Source organism: Electrophorus electricus, chromosome 2 (assembly GCF_013358815.1).
Source record: "Electrophorus electricus isolate fEleEle1 chromosome 2, fEleEle1.pri, whole genome shotgun sequence".
NCBI lineage: Eukaryota > Metazoa > Chordata > Actinopteri > Gymnotiformes > Gymnotidae > Electrophorus > Electrophorus electricus.
In genome coordinates, this window is record NC_049536.1 from 15,314,650 (window position 1) to 15,337,634 (window position 22,985).

A 22,985-nucleotide genomic window follows, 5' to 3' on the forward strand; every position below is an offset into this window, starting at 1 on the left:
ACTATTAATTTCTGAAACCGCAGTACACTTTCTGAATTGGCCTTTCTGTTAGAGACTTGTGGAAATGGGAATTTTCCTCATGTGTTTTGGCAGCCATGAAATGGGCTTTTGAGAAGGTTTCACGAATACACTCATCATGCGTCTCGTCAACATCTAGTGGCCCTGTCCGCCTTGCTTTAGGTTAACATCCGTTCTCTCTGCTCTGGCTACTATGACTGGATTAGTAGCATGCTAATCATAGCATCTATTCAAGGATGGATTGCTACTGTTCGGTACTATGTAAGTGGGACCATTTTTTTCTAGTGTTTTTAATCTAACCTACTTTGGCCTTTGGTAGGTGGGTCTATTTTGCATTCTGAATTGACCGATTTGTTAAGGGAAAAAAAAGAAAGACACGTATTTTATCATATTTATAAGCACACAAACTATGAGTTTACAATGTGCGATTTACAGTCGGGATTTACAACGGTGATACAACAACTGAAACTGAAATTGGAAAGTGATCCATGTGTTTAGAAAATAACACAGATTAACCACCCGGTGGCAGGCGATTGCATGAGCGGCATTAGTAGGCGAGTCTGCGTACAATGTAGGCAAGCCTATATTTTACAGTTTCGTTGGTTGTCTTCTCACTTGCTTCAGAATTGCTTTGCCTGTGCATGACCGCTGAAAGCTTTTGACATTGTCACAACTAATTTTACGTTTGTGGATTTGATACTGTTTGTTGGGTATTACGGAATTCTCGTATACGTCGGACCTTACGGTATCGAAACAGTTCAACGTGCAGCTCCTATTGACTCTCCTGTGTCCCATGACCTTGTGATGTCACATCAGAAAACGGAAGAGGTTTTCGTGCTCTCGGGGTAAGGAAATAAACAAAATGTTTTATTTAAGATAAATAGTGTTTATTTCTGTTTTTGCGGCTTGTTCTGATTGCATATGTCTTGATCTTAATCAGATGATAATCATTATGTAAGAATGGAGATAAATACTTTCCGAATGTCTTATCAGAGCGATGCAAAGATTACAAAATATTAATTTAGCTAGCTAGCTAACCTAGCTAGGATAGCCATCATTAAAAGAAACTTGTGAAATTATTGTATTGTCTTCATCTAACGTTAGCAATAGCTAGCAATCTAACTAACAGTTTAAGATTATTTCTCGCAACGTTCAGGATCGGAATATTATTGTTAAGGCGAAGAGTCTGAGATGTTGGGCTGAGCTCACATGTCGAAAGGCAAGCTTTCATTTTCCTGTAATATGAGTGTTAAGCAAAAGTTACCGCTCACACCCTGAAATAAACGTTTGTGTCTTTTTTAACTTGTCAATTTAATAAGGCTTTCAGGCAATGCTAAATATTGATAGTATGGAATTTTTGTTGGCTATAGTGGGAATTTCCCACGAGCGTGACGTCACATGCAATGATTTGTTATTTAAACCAGAAGTAAGCAACATTAATATTTAAAAATAAGTGACCTACATGTTCTTGAAAGTTGTTAAGTTAAGCTATTATTAACCGAAACTGTAGACTGACTAGCTCTAAAAACCTCTGAATGTGCTAGCTAGCTAACAGAGACACTTAAGCAGCCCAATTATTTGCTTTCCACACTAAGAAGCTTAGCTAGATTTGCTGTGCTGTATGAAACAGAAATCTACAGTCGGATGTCAGTTTTTTTCAAAGCATTATTAACATAAAGAAAAATGGAAAACAATTTTTAAGAATTGTCCTTTACAGATTTCTCTGTGCTACAGTTTGATGATGCTTTTTTTCTTTTCTTTTCTTTTCTTTTCTTTTCTTTCCTTTCCTGCAGGGGCCTCTTTTAAAGCCATAATGCAGAGTACAACTAACTACTTGTGGTTGATCTCAGACCTGCTGGGACAGGGTGCCACAGCAAACGTATACCGTGGCAGGCACAAGGTATGCAGCATGCACTTCTGATCACCCTGCACATACAAACAGGATAGAGGTAACATAGCCCAATGTGGCTTGTGCAACCTAGAAAAGCCACAGCTGGTGACATGTGGTTAATGCAGTACAGTGCTTATGTTTCAAGCCTGATGTCTTTTTTGGAACACAGGGAAGCCCCAGGCTTGCATTTCTTGTCTCCAATAGCATTATTACCCCATGTAGGGGACTTCCGCTCTCTTTCTTTTTGTTAGCCTTTATTTAACCATGCTATTTATTTTGCATAATGTTTGGAGAGTTCAAGAAGTTTTGCAAGAGAACTTTCATGAGCAAAGGTTTTTTTGTTTTGTTTTTTTTTTGGTTTTTTTACAAATTTTTCAACAATACAATTTAATTATGTTAAGCAAAAACCTCAATAAAATATCTGCAGCATGTGCACATGCCCAACTCAGTAGTTGTTTTTTTTCAGCATGCTTTTGAGCTGCCTGCACCTAAGCTGAGTTTACTGTGTCACTTACACCAACTCATTGAGTTTACAGTGTCACTTACACCAACTCACACTGCAGGGTCAGGTAATCCCTTGGCCCTGCCTGCAAAATGCAGTCAAAAGCGGCAAAGGGAGATTCCCCCAGATAACACATTCCGCCAGCCTGTCGCTTCTGCTGAGCCTTAGTCTACTCCACAGTGAGGGCAAGTTGAGATTTATTTGTCAACTCCTGGCTTGAACTGTTGCCAAATGATCTAAGACGGAGGGCACGTTAAAGTGTAAAGAAGTGGATAATCCATGCAGTCATGTTTATCGTCCTTTGATTTTCTTTCGAAAGTGTAGAGCAATGGCAGGATAGCCAGAATCTGGAATGTTCATAATCCTCCAGCTTTCTGCATCTTGGGTACTTGAGTTAGGTTCTGCCATGCTGTCTTTGTCACCATCCTTCATTTCTGAAGAGCCGTGGCATCATGTTGAGGTTGAGTGCTGCATCAGAGGCAGGCTCTCAGTCTGCTGCTCCAATCTCATGGGTTTAAACTGGATTTCACTCTGCTGTTCCTCCTTCTGCTTGCAGAAAACAGGCGACCTATATGCCGTCAAGGTGTTTAACAACCTTAGCTTCCTACGCCCTCTGGATGTGCAGATGCGGGAGTTTGAGGTGCTGAAGAAGCTCAACCACAAGAACATTGTCAAGCTCTTTGCCGTGGAGGAGGAGGTAGAGTGTTTGGGCAATTCTGAGTGAGCCAGGGCCTGTTGCTGTGACAGGGCCTGTGAAATGCGAAAAGTCAGCATTTGTTTTCTCTCTGCCGCTTCCTCAAACAATTGTCTTGAAGACAAAGTCAAGTCTGCTTATTTAAAGAGACATGTTGATGCATTTTCATGATTATTTTGTCCTTGAATTCCTCCCATCAGTCAAACGCACGTCACAAGGTCCTGGTTATGGAATACTGTCCGTATGGCAGTCTGTACACAGTCCTGGAGGAACCATCGAATGCATATGGCCTCCCTGAAGATGAGTTCCTCATTGTGCTACAGGATGTTGGTAATGTTTGTCTCATTATAGAAGATTTCTGTGTCTGGTTTCAAGTACAAATGTGCTCAAACATTGATTCAGGCCACATATTGAACTGCATACATGTATTTCAATTTCAAACTTATCAATGGGTCCACCAGTGTGTTAGGGGTTGCTGACTCTGCTGTTGTCAATACTTTCCTGTCCACAGTGGCCGGAATGAACCACCTCCGGGAGTACGGAATAGTCCACAGGGACATTAAGCCGGGAAACATCATGCGCGTGATCGGTGAGGATGGACGGTCAGTCTACAAGCTGACAGATTTTGGTGCAGCGCGAGAACTGGAGGATGATGAGCAGTTCGTGTCACTGTATGGCACTGAGGAGTACCTGGTAAGACATGGAGGAGCGACAGAATAATGTGCTTGTTAAAGGGGTAATGCACTGTGGTAAAGCTGTATTACCAACAGTGAAGGAACAAAATAATGGATGTTTTCAAATCAAAGTCAACATGTGATTATATCACCAAGATTAATCAGGTGTTTATGGAATTAGAACGTGTGCATGTTTGTGATGAGGCCATTCACCTGTGTGCGGGTGTGTGTGTGTGTGTGCGCGTGTGCGCGTGTGTGTGCGCGTGCGATAGCACCCAGACATGTATGAGCGGGCGGTATTGAGAAAGGACCATCAGAAGAAGTACGGTGCCACAGTGGATTTGTGGAGCATCGGCGTGACCTTCTACCACGCTGCCACTGGCAGTCTGCCGTTCAGGCCTTACGAAGGCCCACGCAGGAACAAAGAAGTCATGTAAGATGTGATCATGCGGCAGAACTTCAGTAAAGTCCTCTCAAGAGCCAATCATTAAGCTTTAGAGCCAAATTTGCATATATTATAAAACTACAAAATTGTCATGGTTTAAATAATCATGTCATTTTGTAACACTAAGTTAATTTTGCTTGAGCTTGCTGAAGAATGAGTGTCGTTATTTACTATTCGATGCTTTGTGTGTACCTCCAGGTATAAGATAATTACAGAAAAGCCACCAGGGGCCATCTCAGGACAGCAGAAGTTTGAGAATGGGAAGATTGAGTGGAGCACAGAGATGCCAATATCCTGCAGCCTCTCCAAGTACGAACATTCCACGGCTCAATCTGTTTGACGTCTTTTGATATAGACAGTTTGTTGGGGCAGGGATGGTTGCACTAGCTGAAGTTAAATCAGGGAAACAAGTGCTGAAAAAAAAAAAAAAAGGTTATGGAAATCCTCCTTTTATAGTTTTGTTTAGTTGAACGTGTGGGTTGGAGAATGTGGCTCAGTGTTTTAATCTTAAACTTGTTCAGAGGCCTGCAGAGTCTTCTGACCCCAGTGCTGGCAAATATACTGGAGGCAGACCAGGAGAAGTGCTGGGGCTTTGACCAGTTCTTCGCCGAGACCAGTGACATTCTGCATCGCACAGTGATCTATGTCTTCAGCCTACAGCAAGCCACGCTGCACCACGTCTACATCCACACATACAACACGTGAGTGCTTCGCTTAATACGGACAACACCCAGACCAAACAAGGATGATGGCATATGTACATTTGAATTGTAAGAAGATGAAACAAATAATTAAATATCTGATTGTTTGTTTGACAATGTATTGAATTATAACTAAGTTCTAATGAAATCAGATAAGTCCTAATAATAAAAATTACAATGATGACATGCTTATGTACTCCCAGCCTGCTAGTGCAAGTTGCTAAAAATCCTAAGCCCTTCTGTGCAACTGTTCTTTAATTGCTAAGGTTGCATGTAACAAAACATCATCCATTGTCAACATAGCCTGGCCACCTCTTTCAGTTCCACAACAGATAAATACAAGTTTGAGAGTCTGGCATTATCCCTGATATTCAGACTCTCATCTGGTTTCCAGAGCGACTCTCTTCCAGGAGCTACTCTTCAGACGGACCAATATCAGCATCCCGAACCAGGAGCTGATGTATGAGGGCAGGCGCCTGGTGCTGGAAACAAACCGGCAGGCGCAGACATTCCCTCGCACCACCCGGGACAACCCCATCATGCTGCTCAGCAGAGATCTCCTCACTACCGTTGGCCTCATCTTTGAAGATCGTGAGATTCTCACCATACACAACATGCTGTTTTTTTACCCACCATCTGTAAAAAAAAAAAAAAAAAAAAATCAAATAATTTGAGTTCCCTGGCAGTGCAGTGCACACATCATTAAGAGGAGTCTGGTAGTGCTGACTGCATAACATAGAAATACCACAGCCTAGGTAATGTAGTGACCATTAGTCCATCTAAGTGTTGATTTAAGATAAAACAGCCTGTTTCTAAAAAAGCCTGTATTATTACTGATGTCAGAGCAAATGCTCACTTGGAACGTTTGAGATCAGACATGATGCTCACAGCACACATTGCCCATCCCTATGCTAACCTATAATTGGATGTATTTCATCTGAAAGTGTCTGAAACCTGCTCTGATTTCACTGTGTGTCTGCAGCGAGCCCTCCCAAAGTACAACCTCGCTATGACCTGGACCTGGATGCCAGCTATGCCAAGGTAAGGAAAACCAAAAAGAGAATAGCCTGAGTTCACAAGTGTATTGTTTGTTTGTTTGTTTGTTTGTTTGTTTTTGAGTATAATAAGATGCTATTAAAAAAGTAGCTCATTTGGCACTTATGCTGCACTTATGAATGTGCCCCACCCGTAATAGATCTGGCTAGCTTTATCAGATTTTTCCTCAATGTACCATAACTTGCTTCAAAAGCTGTTGTAATCAATTTTACAGTTCTTACTGACTTCTCCCAGATTTAACGGAGTCCTCCATCAAGTTCCACATCCCCCATTCAAATTTCTGCTAAAATACCTTCTTCCACTGATATGCATGCACTTAGGCTGCCCTACTGTTTGATAGGCATGCTTTCAAAATAACTGTTGAGCAGGGAGGACAAACTGTTTTTTAATGTCTGGTTGATTTAAAGAACTGGCATTCATCTTTCTCAGACCGATATGGGACCTTCAAGCATGCTAATATAAAATTAGTTAATAAATATGTTCATTCACAGTTCTCCTGAATATGAGCCCTTGTACTAACGGAGCCGTTTACTTGGGGCATTTATTACAATTTGGTGAACACATGAGCGTCTACTGGCACATGGAACATCTGTACAAACTGACCTTATAACAAAAGTAAAAATTTAAGATAAGAATATGAAAAGGTGGCATTAGACCCATTTTTTTTTTTTTTTTTCCACCAGCTATTGGGAAGTTCTTCAAATAACTTACTGCAGCTTTAATTTGTCCAATTTGACATGTCAGTTTTACAGCTCACTTGCTCACTAACCAAACCACATCCTACTGGTTTTCTATGTGAAACTGCCAGACCTCGGAGCAAAACTTTCTCTTCTTAATGTGATTAAACAAAATGCCACTGACATCATTTGGCACGTTGAAAACTTTTCTCAGCTTCAAAGGGCACTCTGTTCTACAAAAAACAGCAGGATGTAGTGCTTTTTACAGAGCAGCCACCTTCTGAGAACTTTCCTAGTACCCATAGAATTCCACTTATAGAACAAATTAATTAACAAATATATAAAGTCTGACAGCTGGATAAATGGTGCTATATCTGAACCCAGTCTAGCATTACAGCATGCTTTATAATCCTTCAGTGATGTTCGAGACTTTTCCATGCCATTTCTTTGTCTGAGATATTTAATACTGCCTGCCTGAATAGGCACAGTCCGTACTGCAAATGGTAACTTGTTCTCCTTAGCTACCCCTAATGGAACTGTGCCAGAAACATCTGTTCTTATTTTCCCTTACACATGAATCCACTTTAAGAGAGTTTTGTACATTTTCCAGTCCCACTAATAATAACCGTAATCACAATAGCATTCTGAGCCCATGTCATGAGTCACTGGCCTGCTTACCTGCTCTCGGCACTTTGATTAAGACACACACAAAGGCTGTATTTGGAATAGCATATGGATGAGGAGGGTCTGTGGGGGCTGGTGTGTGTGACGGCGTGTTATGTAAGCCCGTTTGATTAAATTAAATTGATATTGGATTTTATAATTGGCCCACCAATCATTCTTGCTTCCTGGGTTTTATTGCTAAAATTTTGGCTCTTTACGTAATGGCTTGTTTTTATTTGTGTGCCTCATTCTTGAGTCTAATATTACATTTGTAATCAGAGGTTTTTGGCATGTTCTAAATATCTCTTATCTTTTGTAGACTTTTTTTTACATATTAATAGAATAACAAGATCACTTCTTTTGGGCAATAATGTTTCTTTTCTATTCAGACCTTTGCAGGAGATGTAGGCCACCTATGGAAAACCTCTGAGTCGTTGCTTGTCTATCAGGAGCTGGTGAGGAAAGGAGTCAGGGGTCTCATGTAAGTCCACTGGGTTTTGACAAATAACACAATGTTTCATCATGGTAAAATATTAAAACCCGACACAGAATTTGATTTAGAAGTGATGAAACATGCACTAAAGTAGTGCGGATCTTATCCACTAAGGGCCGTCAGAGATTCTATCTTTAGGACTCTCCTCCTTCCACTATCTGCCCAGGAGAATTAGAACAGTGACCAAAAAATTTACCTACTAACTAATGAAAAGGCACATCACTGTTGGTTTAACTGTTTCCACAGAGAGCTCATGAAGGAGGACTTTAGTGACACAGCCCACAAGAAAGCTGAGGTTTTCCACATGTGTAACCACTGCAACCAGACACTGGAAAAGACTGAACAGCTGTAGGGGCTCCACATATTCCCTCATTACTAAATACAATTATGCACACAGTACATATTCTGGCTTAATTTTGTTGTGAGTTGTTGTGTCCATTTATTATTTATTATTGTTTGTTTGCTCTTAGCAATTAAGATGATGGGAAGATGTATGCATGTATATGAATAGTATGAATTATATTATATATCAATGAATCATTGTTACTTAAATTGCTGTCTTTTTTAGGTGTGAAGTGCTAATGCAGGGCAACATGTTATCAACAGAATATGACGAAATCTCAGACTTGCGCAAGAAAGTCCTACGAGTAAGAATTAATTATTCTGAGCATCTGGCTATTGCATTGTAATGTCCATTTATTTCCATTTGTAAACCAAAGTTCCCAAGCTGTTGTTCATTTAATATAGGAGTGACAGACTTGACTCAACTAATCGAGCAATAATTGACATCACTCCAGCCCTTGATTAGATAAATTACAGGTGTTGGCATTTGGCTGGAGGAAGTGCTTAGGGTTTACCTTGATGAGACTGGGGAATCCTCCCTCTAACGCACTCTCACATGGTTTTGTACTCTGAACCTAGCTTTCTGCGTCACTTGGTTCAATGGATCAGACAATGCAAGACATCAAAAACAAGTTCCTTCCTGGAGGCACATTAACAGACACGTGGACACAGCAAGTGGGCACACACCCTGAAGACAGAAAGTGAGTTATGAGAGTGAGTTATGAGAGTTTGTGTGTGTGTTGCCTAGCCAAATCTTTGGTGACTACATAATAAGGGTTTTTTTTTTTTAAAGAATAAGTGACACGTGCTAGACTTTTTTTACAGACACTTATTCAATCCTTTGTATGAGTCTGTGTATTAGCTTTGTGTCGCTAATCATTATTATTGTTTATTGAGAGAATTTTGAATATCAGTCAATATTTGGATCTTTATCTTACTCTAAGACGCAAGTCTGCATGCTTCACCGTTTATAACCTTTCTCTTCGCCAATACAAGATTAGGTGACAATTTTACATAACAAGAAAGACTGAAGTTAATAATAACAAAGTTTTCACCATAATATAATTTTTTACAATAGTTGCAGATTAATCTTAGTTAAAAGTACCTAATCATCCAGGCTAACGGAATACACAATTGACTGGTTTCTCTGTGATAAAAAAGTATAACACTCTTATTTCAGCACTCTTTTATGAATTGACTTAAAGGAGCAATAAGTCATTTTTATCACCAAAAAGTAGCCAACAGTATTTATGAAAGTAATAATTTATTATTTTTACTTTGTTTTTTGTTTCAGGTGCAGCTCACATGAGATGAACAATCAAATTGTTTTTTAGTCCTTAGATAAACCAGTTTATGCTCCATAAAACATGTCTCCCACAAGAAGGTGGGCATGTTTTAAAATAGATTGAGTAAAAAAATCTCTGAAATATGCAGGCTGCTAGATGTCAGTTTTGTAATGTGAAAAACAATCATTGGAAAAATTATTTATTGCTCCTTTTAAGTTAGTGTCCAGAAAACAAGGCCAGAGTTCACTAGAACCTGTGTACCACAGTACATTGTTACTGAGTCCCTGACCTCTCCATCTTCTAGTGTGGAGAAGATAAAGGTTCTTCTCGATGCCATTACAGCGATCTACCAACAATTCAAAAAGGACAAAGCTGAACGACGTGAGTATGGCAGACAGCTAACCATTTCCCAGCTATCCATTTCTGACAGACAGGTGACCATTCCGAACCATTCTGTTCTGGTGATATTTTGGTGGGTGTTTAATAATTTGTAGAATCAGTGGCTAAAACATGGCTTCCTCCTTCTCGCTCTTTCACTTTCCCTTCCTCCAGGTCTACCTTACAACGAAGAACAAATCCACAAGTTTGACAAGTGAGCTCTTATGTGAATTCTCTAAAAACCTGCCAGTGGCTTCTTTTGGAAGATCATGCTCAGCTTCCTGCTCTGCTTTTTCTAACATTATACCATGTTACTCTCAAAGGCAGAAACTGGTTTACCACGCCACCAAAGCCCGCACCCTATTCACAGAGGAGTGTGCTATGAAGTACCGTCTGTTCATCTCCAAGAGTGAGGAGTGGATGAGGTACTGCCTTCACTAAAAGGAAAGAGTGGATGAGGTACTGCCTTCACTAAAAGGGAAGAGTGGATGAGGTCCTGCCTTCTCTAAAAGTGAAGAGTGGATTAGATGCTGCTTTCACTAAGAGTGAAGAGTGGATTAGATGCTGCCTTCACTAAGAGTGAAGAGTGGATTAGATGCTGCCTTCACTAAGAGTGAAGAGTGGATTAGATGCTGCCTTCACTAAGAGTGAAGAGTGGAACAAGGCATTCTTCCTGTAGTGGTAACTAGCAACATTGTCAGCAAATTTATTAAGCAATTTGACAAAGATACACATTGCTGGTCCACAGTGAGGGAGGCAGGAATAGCTGAGAGGACACTCCTGCCTGAGAGACTCCTCCATATAATCTCCCTCAGCCTCTGTTGCTGAGTGAGTCTGTCCCGTTGCCATGGAAACTGTACCCGAGATGTTCTGCAGAAGGAGCCAATCAGGTGGAAAGGCAGGGAATGAGGGCACGCCTGGTCCATGCACCACAAAACACTGTTTGTGTGTTTGTATAACATGGTGGTGTGGAGCATTTTAATTCGGTCCTCTTTTTATGCAACTCTTGATATTAATTTTTGTCATACAGAAACATCATACATCAACAACATCATCAATCGGACTGTCCTTGCATGCACATCACACATAAAATCTGAACTTTCAATACATTATATGAAATTAGGTGTGGTAAATGCCTAATTTCATATAATGTATTGAAAGTTCAGATTTTATGTGTGATGTGCATGCAAGGACAGTCAGATTTGCCGCATTAATACTGTGCAAAAATTCAGTACAACACGATGGTAAAGTGGAAATTCACAAATCTGTGTAAATTGTCCATTTTGTACATATAATGTACATAGCATAAAAATTGTCAAATTTCATTTGGTAGCTGATTGAGAGAGGAGCATCCCTGGTTGTCAGTAAACTGTATGGTCTTTTGTTTGGTAACATTATCATATATTGCCCCATTATATGTACATATGGTATACTTTAATGTTATATGCACTTTTATATAGTACATGTATAGTATGTGATCAGTTTATTATGTACACCTCTAAAGCTACACCTAGTAGGCTGGTATACATTTTATAGTCGTAATCCAGTGCTGCACTGTTGTACTCTGAGGCATTTGAAGTCCTCTGCCCTGACCCAGGGACAGGTGTTAGCTGGACATTTTTCATGTACATTAATACTGAGAATGCACTTTTGGTACTGTTTATGCAAAGGCTTATTGACAGGATAAACTGATATACATTAATTTATACATATCTACATATAATACCCAGGCATCACCCTTTAAAATAGGTCATTCATGAAAGTGCATAAACCATGGGAAGTGTAGCATAGTTGTGCAGAAAAGTTACTGTCACTCAATAGAGCTGACCAAAATTTGACTGGCAGCTAGCCCAAAGACTAGGTGTACCTAATAAACTGGCAGCTCTATACATGCATGCTATATATTCAGAAACACTGTAACTTGAGGCATTTATTCTGAAGGATTCTGTCACTGAGCTAAATGTAAACAGCTGATTATTGGCATGGCCTAATGAGGATTCTTTGGGTGTAGACAGCGCCTGTGCTGTGGACTGGTTTCATGGTTTGATTTGATGAGTGTGATGTGTTCATAGGAAGGTGCACCATGTTAGGAAGCAGCTGCTATCACTGGCAGGCCAGTTCATGAACATGGAGCAGGAGGTGACGATGATCATACAGCGAGTGTACAAGGTAAAAGCAGCTGTGCAGCATGGTTTGCTGGTGTGGGCAGGGAGACGAGGATATGGAGAGTGGAGGGGCTGGGGGGTAGGGGGGTATTGAGGAGAGAATGGGAGAGAGGTGGCAGTAGGTAATGTAAAATAGTGGGGGAGTGAAAGATGAGGGCTAATATTTGTGTGTGTGTGTGTGTGTGTGTGTGTGTGTGTGTGTGTGTGTGTGTGTGTGTGTGCGTGTGTGCGTGCATATGGTCGTGAGAAGCTTCTTGAACAGCTGCCACAGAAAATCATCCCCATGGCATCAAGTGGTATCAAACCCCAGGCATACCTCAGCCAGAGCACTCTAGTGGAGATGACCCTGGGGTGAGTGTGTCCGCTCCTGTCCTGGGCTCAGCCATCACAACTAGGGGAATACTGGCACACTCCTATCACACCGTCTTAGGCACTTTTGGACATGTGATTTTATATCACATAGACACTTAGAGATGGAAGGTTTCAGGTGGTCTAACAGATAAAAACCAAAGCTCTTAGCTAAAGGTGACCTTTCTGTCTGCAGGATGAAGAAACTAAAGGAGGAGATGGAGGGGGTAGTCAAAGAGCTGGCAGAGAACAATCTCTTTCTGGAGAGGTAACAAAATAACCTGAGTGTTCCTCTGTGAAATGCAACTTTACTACTGTATATTTACCCAGCAGGTCACGCCAGTGTTGAGAGATTTCACCTAAATAAAAACTGTCTGACCTGCTTTAGGTTTGGCACTTTGACACTAGATGGTGGATTAAGAAATGTGGACAGAGTCTGAGCGCATCAGACAGCTTCATAACACCACTCTTTGGACTCTGTATCTGGAAGCAAAAAAAAAAAACCTTCTCAAGTCTGCTTAATCTATTCCTGTGTGTATATATATATAATAATGTTAATGTAAATACTGAGTTGACATCTAGAGAGTTTTTATTTCACCTGCTTTACTTTTCATAAGTATATGTAACTCATATAGGACCTTCTTGCTTTTATGTCTCAGTGACCTTGAAATAAGTCCATGTTCATATGTTGTTTTTTTTTTCCTTCAATAATGTTTATAAACAGACCCCATAGGTCCAGAGAATTAGACTGTACTATATTAATCTCTAAGTATTGTACATGACCACCATTGAAAACAACAGACCTGCTAAGTCTGTATTAACAATCATTACAATTAAAAGAAATACGTATGTTCAACTTTATATGAAGGTTTAAAGGTTTGTGTTTGTTTTCATTAAATGAAATGAGGGTGTTCTACTTTATATGAAAGTTACTAGATGGAGAGTTGGGGCAGAGGTTGCTTAAGAAGACCCAGCTTATTTGTTTATTATGTAATGGATTACAGTTGTGCTATAGGTCTTATCCAAAGTAAGACATGTGCAATCAGTGATGCTGCAATGTCTTGATTGTCTGTCTGTTTTTTGTCTGTCTGTTTGGTATTTTTTACATGGTGAAGGGCACAAGCTAAGGTTCCCCTCAGGAGTGTAGATGGACATTAAAATTGTTGACTGTAGTTTGCAGTGAATGTCTTTTATTGTCCTACACCTGTTCTTATATTCTTCAATTTCTTCTAGTGAACATACACCAAAGAGGATTTCTAGAATCCAGTAAGTTCCAGAATGTCACAAGACAAAGGAAGAATTGGGTAACATGCAGTTAGAACAGTACACCAATTATGATTTAACTCCAATAAACACAGGCAATATTAAGCAACTCCATTTTATTATCTCAGATTATTGCCATGTTTTCACTGTGTTTTATGGGGATGGTGGAAGAACTGTTTAAATGAACCACAGCATAGCCCACCTAAAATTAAAAGTAGGTGAACCCATATGGTACAAACTCAGCATTTGCTGCCCGGTGATAGTTCATCCTATGAAAACTAAGTGAACTGTCAGACTGAAGGCTACAGATTAAGTGACAAAATATACTACTCCATCCAACAATAAAACCAACCAAAATTCCTGCGAAAGTCAGCCATGAAGGTACAAAAACAAGATATTAAATACAATGTTAGAGCTGGGCCAACGTCATGTAGCAACTCTTCCTTTGAGTTCAGTTTCATTCATATATCCTAACTTTACTACAGACATGTCTGCAAAGCATTTCTACAGAAGTCGTGTGTAGACCAAAAATTAGAGTGGGAGGCAATGTGGCAAAGGAAAAACTCCCTGAGAAGGTATGAGAATTAATATTTAGAGGATTCAGATTTAAATATGGAAGCCGTTCTGCTTTGGGTAATGAGATTATAACAGAAAGATTACACAATGAAGATTAAACATGCAGAGGAAAGAGTCAATATAAGACAGTGGCCAATAATAAAAACTTGGCAAAGAGAAGAACTATGGACCGCTGAACATGTACAGGTTACTGTAAGTAAGAATATCAGTCTGAAGGTGAAACTGGCACTAAAAGCAGGTTGATTGTTCACACAGCTGCATGCAGATACTTAAACAGCATGACAAAAATTCAAGGGATGCAACCAGTGTGTGAGAGCGGCATGGTGGAAGAATCAAGTTTATGAATGTCCAGACCTACACTTCACTAAGCTTAAAGACTGAGACTTTGTCTAAGGCCTAAACACTGACAGGAACTATGTTCCGTAGCTAGGGGATTGTGTAGGAAAATGATCTCCTGCTGTGTTTTTTTTTATTCTAGGCACTACCGTAGGATCTGCACATTGTTATTGAAGCAGGCTTGGCAGATCCCAGTAGGCATGTTCACATAATTATTCTAGGGAATTATCAGTTAGAGCTTTATAAGTTAGTAGTGGAATTTTATACTCAACAAGGAATTTTGTCTCTTTTATTTGTAAACTCATTTTCACACACACACACCCCCCCCCCCCCCCCCCCCATCTCTTGTCACAAATTATACACCCAGGATTATTATTGTGTGTTACGTTTAACATACTGAGAATGGTAGCCAAGAATAACTTTGGTCGTTTTCGGAAACGATGGTAAATTTGTACACTAGAGGGCGTCTATGACTAAAGCCCCCACAGATTTGGTTACTTCAGGGATGTATGAAGTGGGATCTGAATGATCTGGACTATAAATATTGTAAGATGTAAGATTCTAAATCCTCTAAAAAATCTGTTGATTAAATGTTTTGAAGCACTGATGTGCATTCATTTTAACTGACTCCCATGAAAAGGACACCAGTTGCAAGGCCGTCATATCATATAAAGAATTCACCTCTTCGTTGCTGGGAATGGACAGTGTTCAGTTTTATGATAAAGACGCCAAGAGGAGAAGTGCTTTCTTCAACATCAGGACTAAAGTGCTAACTTTTCTCTCACTTTGGCTCACCTGTAAAACACAGGTTTGAAGCCAACTGTGGACACTGGCTTTGCTACAAATGGTATTAAAAGTGAGATAGTATTGTGAAGCCATCGGGGGTGTAAGCATGGTTAAAAGAATCCCGTATTGGGAGGAAATATGAACCCCTGATGAAGATCATTGGTGTAACCTTGAATAAAAGATAGATGCATCAGAGACACATGGAGTGTGCTCCATAAAGGAGAGGTTAGTTTGACAGAAACCGTCAACCCTGAAGGAGATAGTAGTGTGATGGAAGCTGTCACTCACGAAGATTAATAACCTAGACGGCACCAGCTTCAAAGCCAGGTGTTGCTGCCCTCTGCCTTCGCTACAGGAAAATTCTCTTTAAGTAGGACCCTGTTTACGTCTGTAATTTTATGCATCTTGACCATCTGGATACAAAATATCCGCATAGAAATACAAGGGTAAATGCACCTAAGACAGATTTAAATCCAGTCGCTCACACCAAGTACACCACACCTGAAAGGTTCATTAAATTGCATGCGGAATGCACCTGATAAGATTTTAACCACGTGCATTTACACATGGCAGCGAAAAGGGTCTACGGTTAGTCAATGTGGCGCGTAATTTGCACAAAATCAGCTCAATATTTCTTCCAATATCGATCTATTTCTGCAGGGTTTTTTGTAGTTTTTTTTCTACACAGCAGTGTCAGTCCAAATGGCTAATAAGCATTTAGGACCAACCGCGTGTGTTCTTCATGATTCGCTTCCCCGCGGTCATAGATCACGTGCGTTGGAACGTACGTTATAGGGCGGGGCTTGGCTGTTGAATACGGTACGGTTTGGAGAGACGGACGCAAAACACTACCACAACATCTGGTTAAAGAACCATCCAGAAGCGGTTTGAGCAAATATGATTTAAATGTGTCTTGGGTGCGTTAACAACCGCATATTTATGTGGGTAATCTCTGTCCGGATATAATCATGATATTCAAGACATATAAAACGACCAGGTGTAAACGGGGTCTTAAGTCTAATACGCATTTAATCCAATGTTATCCACGTGTAAACGCATCCGTCTCTTGCAATGTGACCAGGGTCTAGGGGTGTAGAACAGATCAACACATCTTGTCCTCAGACAAACTAGCGAGTTCAACTGTTATCTAATATGTAGCCTTTTAGTTTTTGCGCATGAAGTCACGCAGGTTTGATAGGATCACTTATCTGGCACTGATTCTTTCTGTTGACGACAATTCTCAGAGCTCTCAAGATATGCCAGTTGGTCAGAGAAGCTTTCCAACCCTACCATTGCAATACTGTCAGTGATAATATAGATAAATATATTATGACTTCAGTGCATTTTTCTTCCGTGTAGGCAATTGCCGGTTATTGCATTTTCATGCCGCTGTGAGTGAAGGATGCAGAATGGAGCCGGGGTTTTCATACAGCTGTATATCCCATTCAATTTCATAATCATGTCTTTATCTTTTTACAACCGCAGCTACTTCGCAAATAACAGAACATTCGCTTTGTACTGCAGTTTTCGGGTTTTAAGTTATCTAAGGTATGCAATCCTGTTTATTAGGAAATTCAGACACATCTACCCTATGTCATTGTTACTAAAATTAAATGTGCATGCCTCCTTTATTTATAAGGTTGTATACAGAATACACAAACGCAGATTTCAGGACTAAATTGTGAGGAACTGCGTACTTATTTCATTAATCAATTCTGACTTTAGAAACTCTCTAAGCGCTGCCCCCGCCGCTCTGTCTCATAGAGGAATGGGAGCGCCCTGAGTAGCGCGTCGTATGAAACGTTGTCGAGGGTCCTGAACGACGCCTTCTTCGATTAAATACAGATTGCGAGTTCTTGGAAGAGGAAGCGCAAGCTCTCGTCGTCACGTGACAATATCTCTGCCCAAAAATCACATTGATCAATTTTGCACATCCATATAATCGACAATCGTACAAGCAAGATTTAGAAAGGATGGTGCAAGTTGGGAAAAGAAGAGAAAACATGGTCGGAACGAGGGCCCTTTCAATAATGTGTAAGGCGAACAATAAAGCTTTTTCAACAAGGTGAGGTATGTACCTCCAATATTATTCCTTTATATGTGTTAAAAGTAGAATTTGTAGAATGCATTAGGAAAACAGTCGATTATTTTTGCTACGTGCGTGGCATCTTGTTGACAGCTTGAGGACAATCAGACTAATGACAAACAGGGTCTAATGTATGAGCATTATGTAAGTAAATCCGTACGTGTACATCACTTAGCTGATTATGGTACTGGTTTCTTAAATCGCATTATGTTAAATGTGTGCTTTCTTCCATCAGTTTAACAAAAGTAATATAATTGATCTTATCGATGATGATGCCTTTTTGACTAAATAGGCAACATATTCTCAATGGAATAAATAAATAAATAAACATTAAATCAGGTGACGTTTGCATGAATGATACTCAGTTGAGAATGATTATGGGATATATCTAATTTGTAGGCAGCATTAACCTTAGGCATGACAGAACCTGCACCAAGTCATTGTTACAGTATGATCCACTACATTTTGTCAGATCCCCGTTGTGGCGTTATATATCGTAGCGACTGATCAACAGTGCTTTCTAGTTTCTCCTTAAAAAGACATAAACAACAGCTGCCAAAAGTAGAACGACAGTGCATAGGAACAGTGCTTCCCAACAGTGGCCTGCCGCATCGAGCTCGTTTAAGAGCTGCTAATACGCGAGGTGCTGGGAGACCTGAAGGAGGTTGTCAGGGGAATGGAGAAAAGAGGCCACTAGTGTAAACACGACATTGAGATAAGCACATCCATGTATGTGGAACACGAATGCACACGCAAGGCCCACAGAGAAATAACCATATTCTCTTGACGCCGGTCTTTCACTTACATTCTCTGAGGGTAAGGTCTCTGTGGGTAAGGTTGGGAATATTGTTCGTACATAAGGCCATACGACAGCCTACCAAATACTGATTTATTTCAGAGTAGTTGCTCTGTTTAACGAGTTAAGTGAATAGATGTCGTGACTTTTTAGGCAGTTCATGTCGCTACTTGAAAACATTACTTGAACTGTGTTCAGAGCCTTAAGTACAACATAAATAGCATACTTAAAATATTTATAGACAACATACGTATTCTACGTATACGTAAAAATAAGATTATCTATCTATCTATCTATCTATCTATCTATCTATCTATCTATCTATCTATCTATCTATCTATCTATCTATCTATCTATCTATCTATCTATCTATCTATCTATCTATCTATCTATCTATCTATCTATCTATCTATCCCACTTTCTTTTAAAAAATCCCCCAAATAGGAACAGTTTTGGTGCTTTTAGAATATTTTTGAGACACGCGAATGCCTTCCAATCATTTCTCCTTTATATTTTGTTTCTGCACATCCAAAACGGATATCTATTTTTGAACAATGGAAAAACTTCTATTCATTTCACTGCAGCTTTTTCAGTTGTATTTGGAACACAGAGAGCTGCCATGTAGAAGACTAAATGGCTCAACCACAGTTCACCAGTTAATTGTGCTGACACCGTGCCCTTCACCTTATTACATTCACAAAAGCAGGCATGGGCTGCCCTCTTCCAGCAGTCATTACTGGAGCATTTGAGTACGACTTCATTAAACAATTTCTCCTGTCACTCCTATTTCCCAGCTGCCCAGATGAGTAGATGCAGCAGTCAGTTGAGACAGGAAAATCTTAACTAGCCAAAATGTCCACGAACATCATCCTGATTGCACCTGCACCGCTACCTATTTGTAGCACAAAACCTCAGTGGGAGTGTAACAATTGCTGGAGAATGTATTATCCTGCAGACACAAAAGGCTAATGTTGTACAGCTCTGCATACTGGATGTAACCAGGATTGTATTGCCATGGAAACGTATTTTTTTACCCTTTAAAGGAAAATTGGACTTCTACAGCCTCAGTCCTTATGAACACAACATTTTGACATTTAGGAAGTTTACACACACACACACACACACACACACACACACACACACACACACACACACACATATATATATATATATTCAAAATTGCAGCAATGACTACAATATACTTCATAATTTCATAAATTCATTAAATTAATACTAATGGACATTCTTTTAAACACTCTGTTTGCATTGTCGATTGTTGCTATGGCAGCAATGAAATTAGGAAACTCTAAGAACTGATCTACACTCTTGGAATTTTAGAACCCCATGGTTCCTCCTGCTACTAATTCAGAAGCTCTTTGCTTGCACAGCTGACGAGGGCCCTCTGTCCGAAATGCCCCTTTTCTGGAATTTTCTTCAGATATATATATATATATATATATATATATATATATATATATATATATACATTTTTAAATGACTGTGTACTTAATGGTAGTTGTTACACTGTGTATTCTAGCATATTGCATTTTGAAATTAAATGACCCTGAGTTTATAGTGCAGAATGTTAGCTTTAATCAGTCTTTATTAAGTGAAAAGTGTGGGAATTACAGATACATAGCCTTCCAATTTAGGGGGCCAATAGTAATCAGCTGCACAGTTGTTTGTGACATTTGCATTTGTAGCCTGTTGCTGTGGTCTCTCAACATGAGGACCAGAGACGTTTCAATGGCAGTAAAGCAGAATGAAAACCAGAATCAATAAATCAAGACAGATGATCTTAGCAAGGGTAAGCCATAGTAGCAGATGAAAAAAACTTTGAAAAAATATTTTGAAAAAAACTAATTTCAGTTGTTCAGCAGGTCAAAAATTCACTCTAGGAATGGTAAGCAGTCCTGTTAGCTCAATATGCCTCAAAAACACCAGATGGTGTTTCACAATGCAAAAGGACTGTTGACTGTTACCTGAAACTGCTAAAGCAACTACAATGTTTTTATGCTAAAATGTGCAATGTCTTTGACTGGCCAAATTAATTGCCTATACTGAGCATTTCACTCCCCTACTGAAAACATGACTAAAGGCAAAAAGATCAGAAAAACAGGACAGGAATGAAACAGGCTGCACTGTAGGCCTGGCAGAGTGTCACTAAGGCAGATTTCCCGTGTCTGGTGATACAAAAGGTCTGGTAGTCATAGACTACCAAGACACTGTAACACAGTAATAATCATGACATTTTATTTATGATCATGGTAATTTGTCCAATAACTTTGGTCATTTCTCTCTGTTCCTGAAGGGCTATACTTTCAATATGGTTCACTTCAATATAGACATGAACAATTTTGAATTAAAGCAGCTGACATTAGTCACTTCATTTAAAATTCACTGTGCTGGAGTACCAAGGCAAAACAATGAAACTGGGTCAGTGTCAAAGTACTTGTGGACTGCCTGCACTGTACATATACTACGTGTATATATAATACAGTAGAGATGGAGAGAAAATATGTAGCATACAAAGACAAAATAGTATGTTCACAATATACTTTCTAGCCCTAGCACTATAGTTTATACAAACTATAAATAAACCTTGCTTTGTGTTCCAGGGGAGACACTTTTATTCATGATGGTCTGCTATTTGGTGTATTACAGGTTTGAACTGACACAGCTACAGAAATGGTGTATGCTTTGCCAGTGGATGCTGTAAAACCCTCCCTGCACTCAACACTCCTCTCATACCTGATGCAGAACAATTCAGAGAGGGACAACTCCTCAGCTCTCCTGACAGGCTCTCCAACAGCTGCCTGCAATCTGGACTCCTCCCTCTCCTCTCATCCAAACAGCACCCGAGCCTCCTACGAACTCACCCCAGCAGAAGTGACAGTTCTCGGGCTGATCTTTGGCTTGCTCTGGCTGGTCTCTGTCCTGGGCAATGCCCTGGTGTGCCTGGTCATCCACCGCAGCCGCAGAACCCAGTCCACCACAAACTACTTTGTGGTGTCTATGGCGTGTGCTGACCTGCTGCTGAGTCTGGGCTGTGCGCCATTCATCCTGCTCCAGGTATCTTCAGGACATTGGCCTTTGAGTGCAGCGGCCTGCAAGGCAGTGCGTTATGTCCAGCACTTGTGCCCTGGAGTGCAGGTGTACGTGCTTCTCTCCATCTGCGTGGACCGTTTTTACACAATTGTCTACCCCCTGAGTTTTAAAGTGTCTCGGGAAAAGGCCAAGCGCATGATCCTGGCCTCCTGGCTTTTTGATGCAGCCTTCATCTCGCCATGTCTCTTTTTCTACGGCTCCTCGTCGGCAATAGTGGAGAGGCACTGCGAGTTCTTCCTTCCAGACTCCTGGGACGGCCTGGCCTATTCAGCGGTCCACCTGCTGTTCGGGTTTCTGGCACCATCGCTCCTCATCCTGTCCTTTTACCAGAGAGTGGTGCGCTATATCTGGAGGATCAGTGCCGACGGACGCATGGTGCGCAGAACCATGAACATTGTACCCAGGACTAAAGTGAAAACCATCAAGATGTTTCTCATGCTCAACACTGTCTTCCTCCTCACCTGGATACCCTTCTACGTTGCCCAACTATGGCATCCTCGTGAGGCCACTGGCCCTGGAAGACAGGGGGTGCTGTTCTTCATTGCAATTGCCTGGATGTCTTTTAGCTCTACAGCATCGAAACCCACACTTTACTCAGTGTACAATGCCAACTTCAGGCGAGGCATGAGAGAGACCTTCTGCATGTCGTCGATGAAGTGCTATCGAAGCAATGCATACACCATCACCGCCAGTTCACGAATGGCCAAAAAAAACTATGTGGGTGTGGTTGATTTGCCTGTCCCAGCGAAGACTCTCATTAAAGACTCTGTTTATGACACGTTTGACCGAGAAGCAAAAGAGAAAAAATTGGCGTGGCCTATAAGTGTGAACCCACCAAACACATTTGTATGAACTGTCACGCTAAATAGTGACCATCAGGGGTGACATTTTAAGAGTTATGCTAGCAGAGTCAAAACTCAAGATGTAAAAAAATACACGGTGCTAACTCAGGTTCGCATTTGTGACATTGTGAAACAAGCCTAGCATCGACAAGTGCAAATGTTCTACAGTTCTATGTGTTGCGGTTATTCAGACTGAATCAAACAAGAAGGAAATGACAGTAGAAAATGTTTGTCTAAAAACTTGCTCATGTGTCCAGTCATTTTAACTTACAGCAGCTCATGGCAGCCAGCTTTCTACCAGAGCTAATGCATTTGTGTTGTTTGTCTGTAGTATGTTAAAAAAAACTTAATTGCTTGTAATTTCTTGTGATCATATACGTCTCATAAGACAAAACCAAACCAAGAAGTTGGATGTTATTTTGTGGAATAGAAATGGGCTGAGAGGCAAAGTCTAGTCATATACATGCAGTCTAGATTTGTTCTAATCCTATGGTTGGTCTGTAAGAACCACAGTGACTATCTTATGGTGATAGGTCAAATAAGAGTTGAGGAATGTCAATTGCTTCTACTCCAACATGGCTGGGCCATTCTCTGATGCTGCTGTGATAATTTCACTTAATACCATGGAGTGTTGCTTTCTATATCTTATACCTGCATATGTCCATAACTGTGTTCGCAAGCCTTTGATTTTAAAAGTGGTGAGCAATGAATAAAGAATTTGGTTGTATATGAAGTATTACTTTTTCTTTAGACCTTCAATTAAACCAAATTTAATTCTGATTTAAGGGTGTTCAACAGCTATAAGAGCCAATTTAATCAAAGCCAAACATTATATTTAAAACTAAAAACCAGTCTCATA

The 22,985-nt window shown here is 40.3% G+C and overlaps 2 protein-coding genes across 3 annotated transcripts; both read left to right on the forward strand.

The window, feature by feature from the left end:
* The first annotated feature begins 680 nt into the window (after nucleotides 1-680).
* Nucleotides 681-13,505, forward strand: tbk1 (TANK-binding kinase 1). Its single transcript, XM_027024267.2, has 21 exons — nucleotides 681-863; nucleotides 1,812-1,918; nucleotides 2,968-3,108; nucleotides 3,306-3,435; nucleotides 3,617-3,798; nucleotides 4,052-4,212; nucleotides 4,423-4,533; nucleotides 4,746-4,925; nucleotides 5,320-5,516; nucleotides 5,908-5,966; nucleotides 7,711-7,802; nucleotides 8,061-8,162; nucleotides 8,383-8,461; nucleotides 8,736-8,857; nucleotides 9,747-9,823; nucleotides 9,995-10,034; nucleotides 10,144-10,245; nucleotides 11,893-11,989; nucleotides 12,236-12,336; nucleotides 12,530-12,601; nucleotides 12,722-13,505. The coding sequence occupies exons 2-21, from the start codon at nucleotides 1,832-1,834 to the stop codon at nucleotides 12,771-12,773; spliced, it is 2,184 nt and encodes a 727-aa protein (XP_026880068.1). The 5' UTR covers nucleotides 681-863; nucleotides 1,812-1,831; the 3' UTR covers nucleotides 12,774-13,505.
* A 3,578-nt stretch (nucleotides 13,506-17,083) lies between these two features.
* Nucleotides 17,084-22,853, forward strand: gpr19 (G protein-coupled receptor 19). 2 transcript variants are annotated; one of them, XM_027024265.2, is made up of 2 exons: nucleotides 17,084-17,364; nucleotides 20,841-22,853. In XM_027024265.2, the coding sequence occupies exon 2, from the start codon at nucleotides 20,865-20,867 to the stop codon at nucleotides 22,134-22,136; it is 1,272 nt and encodes a 423-aa protein (XP_026880066.1). In that variant the 5' UTR covers nucleotides 17,084-17,364; nucleotides 20,841-20,864; the 3' UTR covers nucleotides 22,137-22,853. The 2 variants fall into 2 exon arrangements, with proteins under 2 accessions (XP_026880066.1, XP_026880067.1); XM_027024266.2 differs by having other exon boundaries at nucleotides 17,084-17,359.
* Nucleotides 22,854-22,985: the final 132 nt, after the last annotated feature.

Excerpts from the sequence above, each read along its gene's own strand:
- tbk1 (XM_027024267.2), top strand. The coding sequence starts at position 1,832 with ATGCAGAGTACAACTAACTACTTGTGGTTGATCTCAGACCTGCTGGGA. Across the intron at positions 8,462-8,735 it reads TGCGCAAGAAAGTCCTACGA|CTTTCTGCGTCACTTGGTTC; the intron begins GTAAGAATTAAT and ends CTCTGAACCTAG. Across the intron at positions 8,858-9,746 it reads ACACACCCTGAAGACAGAAA|TGTGGAGAAGATAAAGGTTC; the intron begins GTGAGTTATGAG and ends TCCATCTTCTAG.
- gpr19 (XM_027024265.2), top strand. The coding sequence starts at position 20,865 with ATGGTGTATGCTTTGCCAGTGGATGCTGTAAAACCCTCCCTGCACTCA.